General features: G+C 42.4%; 1 protein-coding gene across 3 annotated transcripts in view; it reads right to left on the bottom strand.

Annotated features, from left to right (window-relative positions):
- Positions 1 to 16,517, bottom strand: part of MBOAT1 (membrane bound glycerophospholipid O-acyltransferase 1) — a 41,726-nt gene that overhangs the window by 20,766 nt on the left and 4,443 nt on the right. For 2 of the 3 annotated variants that reach the window (XR_014170559.1, XM_081919264.1), the window contains exons 2-8: positions 10,783 to 10,928; positions 10,325 to 10,402; positions 9,756 to 9,851; positions 7,451 to 7,506; positions 5,135 to 5,189; positions 4,381 to 4,564; positions 3,199 to 3,391 (exon numbers count right to left, since the gene is read on the bottom strand). Coding sequence is in view for 2 of the 3 variants with exons in the window: in XM_081919264.1 (XP_081775390.1) it covers positions 3,199 to 3,391; positions 4,381 to 4,564; positions 5,135 to 5,189; positions 7,451 to 7,506; positions 9,756 to 9,851; positions 10,325 to 10,402; positions 10,783 to 10,928 (808 nt within the window). In the remaining variant the exon portion in view is untranslated. The remainder of the gene's footprint in view (positions 1 to 3,198; positions 3,392 to 4,380; positions 4,565 to 5,134; positions 5,190 to 7,450; positions 7,507 to 9,755; positions 9,852 to 10,324; positions 10,403 to 10,782; positions 10,929 to 16,517) is intronic. The other variant, XM_081919265.1, reaches the window with a different exon arrangement.

Genomic DNA, 16,517 nt, shown 5'->3' with positions numbered 1-16,517 from the left:
CCAAAAATAGTACCTCGGGTTAAGAACTTTGCTTCAGGATGAGAACAGAAATCATGCTCCGGCGGCAGCAGGTGGCCCCATTAGCTAAAGTGGTGCTTCAGGTTAAGAACAGTTTCAGGTTAAGAATAGACCTCCGGAACGAATTAAGTACTTAACCCGAGGTACCACTGTATTCTGATGGTGTGAGTACCACGACGACCGGTAGATTCCTATCTGCTGCAGCCTTCATCCGCCTTCACAGCTGTTGTAAGATACTGCTTATTATCATCCGCCTGTTCTGCCGTTGATGACTTCTTGGATCATTCTTTGTCTAGTTCCTCCCCTTTGACCTTACTGCCTTGGGTGACCCTGCTGGGAGTATGAGACTCCCAACTGCTTCGCTCATAGGGTCATAGGAACGTGCAAGCCTACTCACCACAACAAGGTGATGATGCAGTGAGTGACCTTCTCTCACTGTTCAAACCCTGTTTATGGAAGACAATCTTATTCGGCTACAAGTGATTGCCAAGAAAAAGAAGATTATCGACTTCTGCTACAGCATCTCTGCCTCTGAAGAAGCAACTTCAAAGCTCTGATCGCCCACTGATTAAAGCCACTTCCCTGGAGCTTACGTTAGCAGAGCATTTTTAAAGACTGGCTTCTTAGTTTCGATTCCAACTAAAGTTCAGCAGTTAACATTAGGACAAAAATGAACTTATCTCTCCCGCCCCCCTTTCATGAGCAGAGAATTCAGTAATTGACTCTCACACAAAAGCATGCCTGTCCTACTTCACAAGCAAGAGCAGCAGCTATATTTGATCAACAGGCTATTCTGTGTCACTAGATAAAATTTGTTGAGAAAGCGAGGAAAGGCCACTGCTGACCAAATGATATTTTGGTGTCCAGGACGAAGAACAACGAGAAGTCTCGCCCACAGCCATGCAGAAGAGGCGCTGCTGTCCCCAGAAAACCACAATGCAGAGCAAAATGTTGTTTACAGCCCTGGTTGTTCCAGACACCCAATTCTACATTTTTATTTAAGCAGCTATTCTCCAATCTCTTCTCTGCACAAACCTTTCTGTGCTGCACTGCACCCTGCCTGTGGGACAGCTCTGGTGTGGTCTGCACAGGTGGAATTGTGGGTGGGAAGTGGCAGATGTCCCTGACTTTAGAAAGTAGGGGGCACTGGGGGACTGCTGATCCTTTCCAACACACACTTGGAATTACGGATGGGTGTCAATTTGTCAGTTTCAGTCTCTCTCAGTTACCCCTTTCCCCAGTCTTTAAATTGGTTCTCCACATTATCCCATCAACTTGCAAATTTAATTGAAAGAAGTCCTTATGAAAATTCAACAGTATTATACTGCACATTTCTCCTAATACATACATTTTTTCAAATCAATATTTCCTAAAGTAATGCATTTTTTGTATGCTATTTTCACTATGATAGGCCTTTTTATGCACACTTTATCCTAGCAAATGCATTCTTTTGATACAAATTACTTGAAGGGAGAACAGTACTGCAGAATTCAGAGAAGTGACGGTTTCAAAAGATGGTTGTATTTAGGTTCATGAGTTGTCCCAGAAAGTGCAAATTAAGCAAGTTTGCTTTTAAATGTGAATTAAATCTAAGTCCCCCGCCATCCTTACCTGGAATAGTGATATATGACATTCTAGGGAACTGAAAAGGGAAGGGACAGCCTAAAGAATGTAAGCATGCCTAAAGAACAATAATTCTTGAGATATGTCTCATATATTGGGACTTTCCCATGCCTTATATTCTTTACATTTTGCTCAGACTGGTCAACATTTGTGTCTCTCTATCACAATTTTTGATCATGAAATCTGTTGGGGGGGAGGGGCTTCTGCTCCATGTCCCACTTGTGGGAACTTGTAGATTTTGTAGTGGCACGGAAAAGTGACTTTTTTCCTGAAACGTCTAGCTATGTAGTGCTGCAGCCATGAAACTGCTAGCACATTTGCAAAGCTAAGCAGTGTCCAGGATGGTTTCAAATTGCATTGCCGGTGGGGGTTGAACTAGATGACCCTCAGGGTCCCTTACAACTCTACAGTTCTATGGTTCTAGGTAATGCCCTCCCTGTGATGGCCTGGGACTCGGGCTCGGACTCGGAACCGGAGGAGTCTCGGTCCACACCGGATCCTCTGCCTCAGGCGGCATCTGAACCGAGTCTGGGGCCTGATTCTGAGGAGCCCCAGTCTACACAGATTCCCCTGCAACAAGCACCAGCTGAGCCGAGTCAGGGGCCTGAGCCTGCCCTGGCTCCAGATGTGGGGATTACCTCGTTGCCTTCAGCTGGGCAATCCCTGACAGCTGCTCCACTACCAGTTGGGTCAGGAGAGGCTGAGGCAGCCTCTGGGTCTAGTAACCCACCAACATCTCCTGAGCTGCAGAGACTGAGGTCTGAGAGAAGGAGAGACCTGAGTACTCGCAGGAGGAGTGCTCGCCTTCGGGCAAGACAGGGAGGTGAGTCACCGGGGGATCAAGACCGGCCGTTACCCCGACAAAGATAAAAGGCTGTCGGACCCCACCCCACGTTGCAGGAGCAACATTGCTGCTTGCCAGAACCTGCCTGAGATCCTGTGCCTGACCTAGCCTGGTTTCCTGCCTAGGCCATGTTGGACTGACTCCTCGTAGAATCCTTGGATTTGGGACCGGACCTGGACCGTGTTGCTCAGGTTAACCCCAGCACACTCCCTTAAGATATTTGTGATTTTATGGTTGTATATGGTATTGTCAATGTATGGATTGTAGCCGGCCCTGAGATATAGGGCAGGTTAGAAACAAAGGGTGGGATTCAACAAATGAGCCCCACTAGCAGAAGCCAGTGCAGAGGCCCCTACTAATGCAATGGGGCTTTCTCCCTCTTTCCTCCCCCCACACACCCCTACTTGACTTTGGAGTGGGGTTGGAAGAACCCACAGAACAGCACACAGAAGAGGGAGAGGAGGAATTGTTCTGTCTGGCACGCCGAAAATCTTGCGCTGGCTGAACTATTTCCCTAGCAGTTCCTGGCATCCTTCCCATGACTACTTCTATTACCAATACCCTAGCAGAAAAAGTAGCCATTCATCACACTTGTTCCATGAGTTTATATGTGTAGATATAGCCATGCTATCCGAATGTATGAAAAGAAACATCACTTCAACCTCAAGAGTGTGTATACATTTTTGAAAAAAGAAGCAGTATATAAATCTTACCGAGTGTCCATGCAAAGTAGTATTTTGGCTTTGAAGCTTGCATGGCAACATATAGGAAGCCAAGTCTGGACCAGAACGAAGACTTGCTGATGAACTGGTTATCAACAAGATAAGTCGCCGGGAAGCTCTTGGTAAGGGTCAGGAACAAAAGCAAAGATACAAGTGTGATGGAAAGTTTGCGCAGCACAGCTCCCTAGAAGAAGAAGAAAATGAGTGCCATCCGTGGTGAGAGAAGGCAAAATGTTTCTCCCCTATAAAATACTCAGAGGTAACTGGCCAATGAAAAGTATCACCCATTGCTTACCCTTACTATTTTGCAAAGAGGAATTGGTAGCACAAAAATGGAGTGGTTCATATTTAACCCCGAGACTAATCACAAGGCAAGTAAGAAGTTTGCAGCTGTTGAGGGTGGGGAGCATTGCACACAAAACCATAAGCTCCCACTATGCACTAGTGAAGACAGTACAGAGCACAGCCGCCTTCGTTCACTGAACACCATTTTGGTAATGCTGGTGTTCCACTTAGGAGTCGTTCTTTCTTGCAGAATCAGTGCCAGGCCGGGTGCAGCAAATATTGCTTCAATAACATTACTTTCTTGGACAGGTGCACCCCCAAACAAACACACCTATATCCCTGGAAACTTGCTTGACTTCAAGCATCTCTTGGCTGCTGGGATCTGTGCAGACACTAGAGGGGAGGAGTTTACTGAAAGTAGATTATGGCATGTTAGAAAAGAGGATGCATGACTCAGAGAAAGCAAGTCCATTTGTCTTGTGAGGTCAGATAGCTTCTGCCTCCCCCACCATCTGATTACCCTTAGATTTGGCTTCCTAGGGGTTCAAAGCAATGGCGCTTTGATGATGATGTCATAGTTATTTTATTATTTGTACCCTGCCCATCTGACCGGGTTACCCCATGACACCACTGTTGACCTATGACAGTTGTAAGTTTGGACAATTAAGGCGGAACAGGGGAAAGTTACAGAGGAGACGATTGTCAAAACGTTGAAAGCTGCCCCAAACTGACACAAAGGAGTAGAATATCAAAATATATTATTTGAATTTATGTCCCATCCTATCGAGTAGCTGAACGGATGAAATTAAAAAGTATTTAACTACAGCAGCAGCTGCTGCAAAACAACTGAAGAGTTTGAAAGTAAGTTCTTAGTTCTTTACAACCTACCACTGGAGAAGGATCAGGGAGTCCATCGTGACCTTTTTGCTTCCAGCTGACTTCTGATAGCTTCATCTGCACATGTCTCCCTTCGATGAAGGCTATGTAGTCCTTGAAATTGCTGCATGGGCCAGCTATGATACTCAGGAAGTTGAGCTGATAGCTCAGATATTCCAGTAATGAAGGTCTTGTTCTACCAAAACAACCACACAATAATTATTTCAAAATATGATTTTTTTATAAAAAATGTGGGGGAAGTGTAGATGGTTTACTCCTTTAAAAGTATTATGGGGAGCAATTCTGAGCGTGGAAGAAGTTGGGTTGAACACAAAGTCAGTGTATTTCTATGTGCTTGTTTTCAGGGCAGTGGGCATGTGTTCAAGCTACTTCTGGATCAGTCTGTCTTTACTCAAAGAGAACAAAATAATATATACACAAGACACAAAGTTGATATGACACAGGAGATCCATGATCAAAGCCTCCACTAGGCATGGATAGATGGGTCTATTTCTGGTCCATGTCAGTTTTGCATGTGCTCATTTATAAATTCATCCCATTCTATTGCCACGTGAATCAGTGCTGTTGCTGTCTTTCAGAAAAGCTACACATATTTTTTAACCTGGAAGAACTCCTGCATATTAAGCCACACAATGAAAACTTCCACTTAAGTTATTCTATATAAACACACATAAACAATACAATCCAGGTGTGGGTTTTTTGGGGTGGGGTGGGGTACAGTTCAGTAAAAGAGATGCTTTCTTACTTTATAGCAAGCAGGTTTTGTTCAGCAGTTAGTTCTTCAGCTTTCCGGCCTATTCCTAGCAAGAATAAGTGATACAAGAATCAAATCGCATGTTGGAGAACGACGGGGATGGTGCATATAATTGTCAAATACGCTGCTAGTGTTAGCAAGTATATTAATAAATACTGTATGTTTTCGCACATTTATTCTTGGCCTCTTCTCCATGGCCTACTTTCTTACATCAGTTTATTACCAAGTTAAGAAACCTCCAACATACACAAAGCGCCTCACCAATCAGACAATTTTCCACCCTTGGCAATGAATGCATGTTTCTTTCTGAGTCGTTCTGGAAGATGCACAAGTCCTTATTTCCATGAATTTAGGTTTTCTTCCTTCCCCACTCTTAAATAAAAACAGGAGCAAACTACTGCTTAGTTCTGTACCCAAGTGGAGGGGGATGGGCAAATGTTTTTTGAGAAGCAATGTGAGATAGGTAAGATTCCATAAATGTGACCTAGTTATCGAACCAAGCAAGAGAATCATGACAACCATCAGGATCTCCATCCTAAACTACGAACCTGGAATTTAGCGGATCTGGTTACGAAGCCTCAATTCTCTTCTAAGTATAGAGAAAGCAGCAGAGCAAAAGGTGGTGGGTGGGTAGGTGGGTGTTTCAGCTTTCCTTTCCTATTCTTAATTCCAAGCAAAGGCAGCCAGACTAACTGCAAAAAGATGACTTAATATCTTGGCAATTTCAGCATAAACTTTCAACTTTTCCTAAAAGGTTCCCAGTGTATATTTAGAGAGCTTGGTGCAGAAGACACTGGAAGCCCCTTTGTTTCTGTGGTATCACTGTACCGGCATTTGCTTTAAACAGAAGTTGCTTCATGTCCACATGGCAATGTTTCTGTGGCATTGCCGCTACCTTCCCACAAGCACAACCCTTTCCTTTCCCCAGTTGGAGGCGAGATGGCCAGAACCATACACAGTACTCCAAATGTGGTCTCCCACCATGGATCTGAATAACAGCATATGATATTGGCAGCTTTATTTTCCAACTCCTTTCCTAATGATTCCTAGCATGGAATTTGCCTTTTTCCCACTGCATCAACATCTTCATCAAGTTATCTACTCTGATTATAAGGTTTCATTCCTGGTCCATTCCTGCGAGTTCAAAACCCATGAGCATATATACAAAGTTAATAATAATAATTTATTATTTATACCCCGCCCATCTGGCTGGGTTTCCCCAGCCACTCTGGGTGGCTTCCAACAAAACACTAAAATACAATAACCTATTAAACCTATTACACATTAAAAGCTTCCCTAAACAGGGCTGCCTTCAGATGTCTTCTAAAAGTTTGGTAGTTATTTTTCTCTTTGACATCTGGAGGGCATTCCACAGGGTAGGCGCCACTACTGAGAAGGCCCTCTGCCTGGTTCCCTGTAACTTGGCTTCTCGCAGTGAGGGAACTGCCAGAAGGCCAGAGGAAGAGGAAGAGGAAGAGGAAGAAGAAGAAGAAGAAGAGGAGGAGGAGGAGGAGGAGGAGGAGGAGGAGGAGGAGTTTGGATTAGATATCCCGCTTTATCACTATCCAAAGGAATCTCAAAGCGGCTAACATTCTCCTTTCCCTTCCTCCCCCACAACAAACACTCTGTGAGGTGAGTGGGGCTGAGAGACTTCAGAGAAGTGTGACTAGCCCAAGGTCACCCAGCAGCTGCATGTGGAGGAGCGGAGACACGAACCCGGTTCCCCAGATTACGAGTCTACTGCTCTTAACCACAACACCACGCTGGCTCTCCTCAGCGCTGGACCTCAGTGTCCGGGCAGAATGATGGAGGTGGAGATGCTCCTTTTCCCCCCCTCAACATGCATCATTTCACACTTGTTTACACTGAATTGAATTTGCCATTTCCACCCCATTCCTCCCCCTTCTGGAGCTCTTCACAATTTCCTTTTGTTTTAATGAAGTTGGCTTGGAAAAGCACTGAAATAAAAGAGCAGAGATTGAGGGGGAAGGGCTGAATCCATTGTCTTGCAGAATGACATTCACTGTGCAACAGAACTTCCCACTTCCTTTACACCTCCTGCACCTCCCCAAATCTGTTTGGGCGAGTTGGGGGGGGGACCCTGAGCAGATTTGGGGGATGAGAAGGAGAGCAAGTTCCATTGCGCCAACACCCATGAACACAATGACTTCCTTGGATATAACCTACAGGAGGGTGAATGACAGGTTGTCATTCCATTGCGTGGGATAAGAGTGAGCGAGAGATTGCAGTGATGTGAAAAACCCTAGTGTGGACAGGCCCTGGGCTGGAAAATGTATCTTTTCTTACCATCATGCACTTGGAAGGCAAGAGTAGTGATCTTCTGTATTACAATCATCAACGGACTATAATGAAATACAGGAAAACAGTGTGCATCACATGTTGCATGGTACAACATTTGATTACATATTTTCACATTCTGGCTTAAAGGAGCTCAAAGCCATGTACTTGGGAGTGATCCACATCACAACAGAGAGAGGTTTGGAAAATCATCCACTGACCTATCAATCTGAATGGGGATATGAACTTGGGTTTCCCTGGCCCAAGTCCAACACTCTATCCACTATGCCATATTGCCACATGAACTTTAATACCAAATACGACCAACTAACAGGCTATATAGATCACTTCTACTCAAGCATACGCTGGACTACAATGACTATTATTTTAACTTTTTTACTGCAAAATATTACACATTTCCTAACTTGGTGTACTGCATTAAGTTGACAAAATTATTCACAGAGGTCTTTGCCACTTAATGCACAGAAATGCAATTAAATATGGGGCATGAAGGAACTATTAAAGGACAATGAAGTAAATATGAATGCACTTAATCTGTCCTTAATGCGTCTTCGCGCATCAAGTCTTGACTACGGAAATGAACACTTTACAGGGCTTGAAGACTGTTCAGAAAATGTAAGTCAAATGTGGGGAACCTTTGGTCCTCCAGTTGTTGCTGAACGTCAACTTCCATTAGCCCCAGGAAGCATGGCCAATGGTCAAAGATGATGGGAGTTGTGGTTCAGCTACATTTGGATGGTCAGACGTTCTCCATACCTACTATGGTATAGAACAGAGTGGTTTACCTCCTGGTGGGGTGGGCAAAGAGACACAACAATACAACGAAGTGTCTTGTTGATTTACCAGTAGTGTTGTTTAATGCTTTTTCCAATCTTTTCAGTGTTTCATTGTGTTCTTATGTTTGTTATTGTCTTAGTCATATTTGTAAATGGTGTTGAAAGACTGGGGAGGTGGGTAGAGCTATTTGGAATAGGTAAATAATATGTGCTAGCTCTGAACAGTCTCATACACATTGTGTGGTGCAAATACCCACATCCTCAATTAGGAATGAGATAGAAGCACACACAGGAGGGAGAATACCCCACACCTTCTGACAAGTCACTTGTATGCTGTTTACAGCTGACCACAAGTTTGTGCACAAACGTCTGAAAGTTCTCCACTACTTTGGGAGGCTCCCTTGTGATTTAGAAGCCTGATTTGCAGGGCAATCACTTGTTTGGGAAGTCTCAATGAGTAGCAGAGGTTTCTTGCTTCAGAGCCTCATGCATAAATGCACAGACAATTGTAAACGAAGGGGTGGTGTTTGTAGACCTAAAAGAGGCAAGGCTCCCCAGCTGGCAAGGAATCTGAAAACAGATCAGGGTGCTCAATCACACCAGAAGCCACTGGCTATTCCTCTGAACCACCACCAGTTGTTATCATTTGAAAGCAAACATGCGAGAAGTTCAGAAACATTTAAGAGCACGCATAGAAGAGAGCAACTCACCGACACAATCCTCTTGGCATAAGAGAAGACATGCAGTTACAAAGAGAAGTAGTAGTATGAATTAAATGCAAACACCAACATGTAGAATATATCGACAAGCAGAAACAGTGTTAATGTTTTAATATTGAAGCAAGTAGAAACCAAAAACAGAGAAGATGAAACTGAGCAATATGCAAAACTGTATTTTACTTTATTCACAGGTTCGCGATTAAAAGTAATCATGCTGTGCTTGACCAATTATTTTCAATATGATGCCTAACCTATTTCTACCTCTGCCCAGGTATGTTCATTTAAATCTTTTGGACTTAAACGGGGTTTGATATGTCCCAAGTGAACTGTTACAGCAAGTTGGCAGAATAATAAAAGCAGTACAAGATTGTCTTGTCCACAAGAATAACTGTTGCACATTGAAACACATTGGACCTCTTATACACCTCAGTAAATGTCCATGTTGTGAATTGGCGGGGGGGGGCAGTTAACCTGTGTGCCTGAGTCCCCTTCTAATTCCTGGATCCAGCAAGGATGCAATTGCTGGACTAGCCAGGCCAACTTCTTGGTGAGTTAATGGTGAGTGTGAGCCGTTAAGGTAACAAACAAAGTGATTTCTATGTATTATTGAATACAAACATTTTAATTTTACAAATTATTTCCTCTTTCTTCCATATCCCTGTTTCCTTGTGTTTTTAAGACTGTAAAGCCTACAGGCAGGGATTGTTTTGCTTTCATTAATCTGGAAGCCTTTTTGGTTGAAGAGGGGCCTGCAAATACTCTAAATAAAAGAAATAAATAACTTTTATCACTACTTACCCAGAGAAATCTGTAGTGAGAATACCATAGTGGAATATGTATATCCTGCTAATGTGGCATAACGTGAGATATCCCATAGCTACCATAAAAGAGTACCTATAATCGTAGACATTTAATACACAAAACGTAAGTCTTACCAAGAACAACTGTAATTAAAAAAAAACCACCTCAAAACAACTGACTCCCAAACCAACATGTTGATTCTGCCACATCAAGGGGTTTGGGACTTTCAGGCTTAATATGTGGCATCAAAAGGTTGTCTAACTAACTCTTGCAAGTCCATATCGCTTTCCTAGAACTTCCTACCCACTAAGTACATCCAAATAATGATTACTGGTCTCCCATGCAGAGCAATACATTTGTCCCCAGTCATACCAGAAAAAGCAGTCCTGCCTTCATGAACGTGAAGAAAGGCAAAGCAAATCTTTTGGTGCAATCTGGGTGCTGCCACACCACTATCAACTAACTGCACACAAAGCTCCAGTGAAAGGAAGTGGGGAAAAGGACACAGTTATAATAAAAAAAGGATAACCTAAAACACGTTACTTATGGTAGCCATGAAACCTCACCTGTGAATGTTGGGAATGCTGGCCACATGCAGGATGCTGTAGCTTATCATCACTAGCATGAAAATATGGATGGAGTACCTTAAAAACAAGAAAACAAGTTTCATATTCAAAGATCAATGATGGATACCAAGGGAAGGCAAAAACCTTTTATAAAGTAAATAAGCAATATAGAACGAGAGAGCAAACACAAACTCCACTCTCTCCCAACCCTGCATTCTACAATTGCCTAACTAGATCCCTTTTCAAGTTACAGTATTTGTTCCCAAATCACTGAGTTTTTGGATACATCTCTCTCTAAAGCACTACTTGCTGATAAAACAATTCCAAATTTGTTTCAGGAGTTCCCATAGTTGCTCAACAGCATGCCTTAAAGCACGGAGAGTGTACATCTCTCTCCATGACTTCATGCATCATTACCTTAGTTGCAATTATTAGTTATTTAGACAGCAATTACTCACCAACCAAAGCAGAAAACAGCAAAATATACTCCAAATATGGTGGCAAATGCGTGACGAACAGCAGAGCTGGCATGGCTGGGACTTAAGTACAAGCGAAACCAAAAGGCGGCCAAGAGTGCAAAGAGCTGACAAGCAACAAAATTGACCTAAGGAAAGATGAAAACAGATTGCAATTGACTTTTGTTTGTCAGCATTCTCCTCACCGCCAAGAAAGACCTCTTGGGTACAATCCTGGACAAGTTGTCGCGTATTTTCCCCGCACAACTTAGCACTGCACTTTAAACAATGGGTGCAGAAGTAATTTGGAGCTGCTTCCTCAAAAATATTCAAAAGACACCTAAAGCTCCCAGTAGGATATTTCAGAAAAAGAGGTTTCAGACCTTCCCATTTTATTTCAGGTGAAAGGAGCCTCTTCATAATTTGAGCTAGATCTAGGCTACATTACAGTGGTACCTTGGTTTACAACCATAATCTGTTCTGGAGGTCCATTTGTAAACCAAAACAGGTTGTAACCAAAGGCGCGCTTTCGCCAATGGGGCCTCCAAAAAAAATTGGTTCGTAATCCAAAATAAAAATAAAAAATGGGTTGCAATCCAAAAAAAGGTTGCAAACCGGGACACGCACTTCCGGGTTTGACGTGCTTGTAATCCAAAACGTATGCAAACCAAGACATATGCAAACCAATGTACCACTGTAGCTGAATACAGATCTCAATGAAAAGAATGGAAAAGGAGTGGAAGAAGAAGAAGAAGAAGAAGAAGAAGAAGAAGAAGAAGAAGAAGAAGAAGGGGAGTAGTTTGGATTTGATATCCCACCTTTCACTCCCTTTAAGGAATCTCAAAGCGGCTAACATTCTCCTTTCCCTTCCTACTCCACAACAAACACTCTGTGAGGTGAGTGGGGCTGAGAGACTTCAAAGAAGTGTGACTGGCCCAAGGTCATCCAGCAGCTGCATGTGGAGGAGCGGAGACACGAACCCCAGGTTCCCCAGATAACGAGACTACCGCTCTTAACCACTACACCATACTGGCTCTCCACACCATACTGGCTCTCCATCATAGGCATGTCTTATCAGAAGTCAATCTCACTGAATTCAAGGGAGCTTTTCCCAGGGACTTGTGAATAGGACCAGGTAAGTGAATGTGTGTGTGGTAGTTCATTATTAGTCTGGATCCAGCAAATTTTCAGGGATATGCCCAGGGTGTTTTTTATATCTACACCGAAAAATGTAAAACATGAATGTGACAGATGTGTGTCTTGTACTGGAACACTTGATTAGGTCCGGCTCCCTGTCAAATATATACTCAGTGGTGGCAAATCCAGGTTTTTCTTGCATAATTCATTAAACTGCCCAGCAAGCAAGCCAACAGCAAAAGAAGTTTGCTATGGCTAGTTATCCATATCTCCTGCAGTTGTTCTTTTTTAACTGGTACATTTAGGACAAAGCACATTAAGGCAAATGCACAGGCACACTTAATGAAAACCTAATTTACCACATAGAATTGCACCCTTTCAAGAATAAGAAAATGTCTAAAGGTGGAAATTTATTAACAGGAAAGCCTCAAAAGAGAATTACAAACAAGTTCCCAAGAAAGTTTGCAATTTAACAGAGAAGTCATGGAAATCAGAGACATATACATGCGCATTGGGAAAAGGAAGAGTGTTGCTTGTAGGAACTTAAATGGCAAGGGAGAAAATTGGATAGTTCCCTAGATGCCTGCATAAGAAATCAACAGAAGTACATTGTGGCTTCTTGTGAGACCAAAAACTGTAGAAGACAAACATTCATATTCCAAAGGGGCAGAATTTCCTGTAATGTGTGCATGTACACCTGCATACTTTCATGGCATACTTGATACGTCACGGTATACTTAATTTCTTCTATACATATAGAATACCAGTGGGACACGTTAAGTTAAACCCACTAAATGTTTACTATAGGAATATGCTAGGCTGAGCTACTTCTGCTATCAAGGCATTGTGATTCTTAAGTTGTGTACATAAAATGAAGCAGATTGATATTTCAGAAAAGGTTTCAAATCAGGACTGCCCCATCAAATGCTATGGGCTACAACTCCCCTTGCCTGGGACTGATGGGAGTTAGAATCCATATCTGGCTTATAATAGTCTGCTGAAAGAAAGACAACATCCACATAAATACTGTAAGTTATTTTGTACAGCACATATGTGTTTGTTTGCTTTTAAAGCAGGAGTGTTATTTTAAAATGGAAAATTACAGTCTTCCAAGGAGGGCATAAAAATATGCACACACATTAGTTTGAAACAATTACACTTTGTAGTCATCTTTCTTAATTTCATGCATGAGCTCTCACACGGTAAATCTGACTGTGTTGTGGACTGAAGTCTTGCTTCCAGCAGTAAGTTCTGCTTCTCTCCCAATTTAAAAAACCTTCTGAGATCTGAACTCAAAAATTCAAAACAGATGTTCTTGGGGGATTACCATGATGAAACAGCTGAAGGAATAATCACTAGCAGCCCTGGCAGAGAAACTGCAGAACAGATGACAGAGTCCTTAGTCAACAACAAAAAAATAAAGAGGAAAATCTTTAGTCAACAACGGTGTGAAGAGGAGAAATGTTTAAAAGTAAATCTGAAGAATTAAGTGTTACAATGTATGTTTGTTGACTCTGATACCGTAATCGTTTCTACTCAGGGTTTTTTTTTATGATTGAATGAATGAGTGGCTTTGATCCAATTTTATTTGCTTCAAAAAAAAGTCACACTGAGCTGCCTTTTCTTTAAATGTCGCCCAAGAGTTTCTGAAGTGTTCGGCTATGAGCAACAAAGTTCTGCCACTATTCCACAGGATGGAAATTGCAGAATGCACAAAGAAGTATACACTTCCTACAAGGGAGACACAAAACTCTTGATTCCTGAGTAGGCGAAAGCTGTCCAATATTAAAAGTGTGGAGAGTACAGTATGTGTGGGCTGCTCCTTCTCCTTCCTCTCTCTCACGTTTGGGGAGAGCTTGCTCCAAATCAATTTCAGTTTGAGGTGCGCAGGTAGAGGCTCATGACACTTGAACCCCAGAAAATCGGGATTCTAAAAGGCACAGGAAGCTTCCATGAAAAGAGGAGGCTCCTTGCTTCACCCAACCATCCTCTTAACTTGTGCAGGGCAATGAGAATGACAAGGAGGGACAGAGTTAGCTATGCTCATCCCCACAGCTCCCCACTCTCCCAGTCGCACAATTACACAGTGTCCGAATGCCTGAAGGAGACTCCAGCTTGGCCCAAAGTTTCTATTTTCTGAAGTATCACACATTATTCAATATTACCCAACATACTGCCCCAGGAAAGGTGTTTTCCTGCAGGGGAGGTGTTTTCATTTTGGCCCACAAACCAGATCCAGCTCCCACCCCTGACTTATAGGAAGTGAATGGAGCATTTCTGCAGTTTCTGCAGCCTGCCCTCGCTTTGCTTGCAGGCAATCTTGTTTGCGTTAACAACTGTTACTGCAATGTCATTGTGGTGTTTGGCACATAGCAACCAAAATAAACAGGAGGAAATGCATAGTATAATTTTATATAATGAATAATTTTAAATGAGAGACTAGAGATAAAAGGGGAGTTGTTTCAGAAACCCTATAATTTATACGCTGAAAATGATGGAATAGAGGATTATTTCTATGGTTATGACTTTATTTGATTGTGTAATGCCAGTATGGGTCAGAATGGAAACTTTCATGAAAGGATAATATTTGGTGTACTGATTGATAAAACACGCTGCAAATCTGAAGCATCTAAGCACCAAACTTGTACGTATAAGGGAATTATGTTTCTGTAAGAAAATATGTGGTATGGGAATAGCTCTGGGCTACTTCATCATGAAGGACTGAGGGGAGAAATGTGTTTGTTTTCTCACGAAATGAAAACTCTTTTTTTTCCTGGGCAAATAAGAAGGTAGCACCTTTTGGCAAACAAATGTTCAGTAAGCTTAGGCACAGACATGTTTGCATTCTGTTATGACAATACTGATAGGATTGTTATGAGTTTGTGGGTGCTAGACACTCCTAACTTCCTGGAACCAGTAGGTGTTAGAATTTAATCAAGGATCCAGGTGTTAAAACTCTGGGTACCAGACCCGTGTATGTATTAATCCAGACCCGTGTGTATTAGGCTGTGTGCTAGACACTCCTAATAAGTTAATTAAGCCAAGTGTTAAAGGATAATTAAACTAGGCTAAACTTCCTGGATTGAGCTGATAGCCTGGGAATGGGCCATTAAGAACAAAGGCTCAAGGGACTCTGAATGAGATGGCAGATTGATGGGGTCCCACCCTCCCTAAACAGATAAAGCCAGAGTTTAGAGAGAGAGAGTTGCTGCAATGTGAACTAGAGAGAAAGAGGCAAAGCATGGTGCTTGATCTCTTCTTGAGCCCTGTCCTAAGCTGTGCCTATGGAAGAAACAAGACCTTCTTGGAGTGCTGATGCTATGAACCCCTCCAACATAAGCTTAGGTTGTATATATGTGTAAAAAACACACACACAAACAACTCCATATATAATAAAGACACCACAGCCTCCAGTGTGCCTCATTCCCAAAGGAAACATGGATCCTGGATGTGCACCTGGAACCCCTGGAATCTCACGCCACTCGGATTGGGGTGGTCTGCAGCAGTATTGAACTAGACTTTGCCACTCTCCTCCCTGACAGTCAGGGTGGAGTTGCCAAGCCCTGTGGAGCATTCCAAAGGCAAAGAACTTGACCTTCAGAGGCAGTTAAAAATCTCTGTGCAACAGTCATGCTGCGGAGGTGGTTGAACTTGACTCTGCTTTCAGGAAGGAAGGAAGGAATGTCAGGGGGGAAAGTCAACAGGGTGAGAGTTATACCAATGAATGTTTCTTTCAATCCATCCTGTTGACTTTTTTCAATGTCTGCTTCATCCTATATTCTACATTCGCTTTACTCTTCTGCAGCGGCCCTTATTGAACTCAGTGATTAAAGAAAGGAGATGCAAATTCACAGAATTCATGTGAAATTAAAAAAAAAAATTGCCACGTATTCCATTTCTTATGTGTGTTATACATGCAAGTCATTCACAGTAGGGCAATTCTAAAGGCTGCTAAGCACACATATGTTTGCTCAAGCAATCCCCAGCTAGGTTATTGACCCCTTTAAGATATGGTGCTTACTGTTAGTGGTTGATTTCACTTAGATTCTATGTAGATTCTAATACTTATTTTATGTGTTTTTAGCATTTTAGAGTTTTATTCTGTAATCTGCTTTGGGATCCGTGGATGGTAAACATTCCAGAAATGTTTTTAATATACAGTGTTACCTTGGATTAAGTACTTAATTCGTTCTGGAGGTCTGTTCTTAACCTGAAACTGTTCTTAACCTGAAGCACCACTTTAGCTAATGGGACCTCCTGCTTCCGCCGTGCTGCCGGAGCATGATTTCTGTTCTCATCCTGAAGCAAAGTTCTTAACCTGAAGCACTATTTCTGGGTTAGCAGAGTCTGTAACCTGAAGCGTATGTAACCTGAAGCGTATGTAACCTGAGGTACCACTGTAAACGAATTCTAATTCCAGTGCAAGACAAACTGCAGTAGCCTTATAATAAATAGTTTAAGAAGTGAATAAATTAAACTCTCCACCCCACATAAAATGAAAATCCTATTGGCCCCGCCCCTTTATTCAACAAATCCACCAGTAAACGTGTGAACATTACAAGGAATTGTTTTCAGAAAGAAGCTGACAAACATGCCCCTTA

This window comes from Podarcis melisellensis, assembly GCF_964234715.1.
Source record: "Podarcis melisellensis genome assembly, chromosome: 7".
NCBI classification, from domain to species: Eukaryota; Metazoa; Chordata; class Lepidosauria; order Squamata; family Lacertidae; genus Podarcis; species Podarcis melisellensis.
This window is presented reverse-complemented; position numbering and strand designations above follow the sequence as displayed.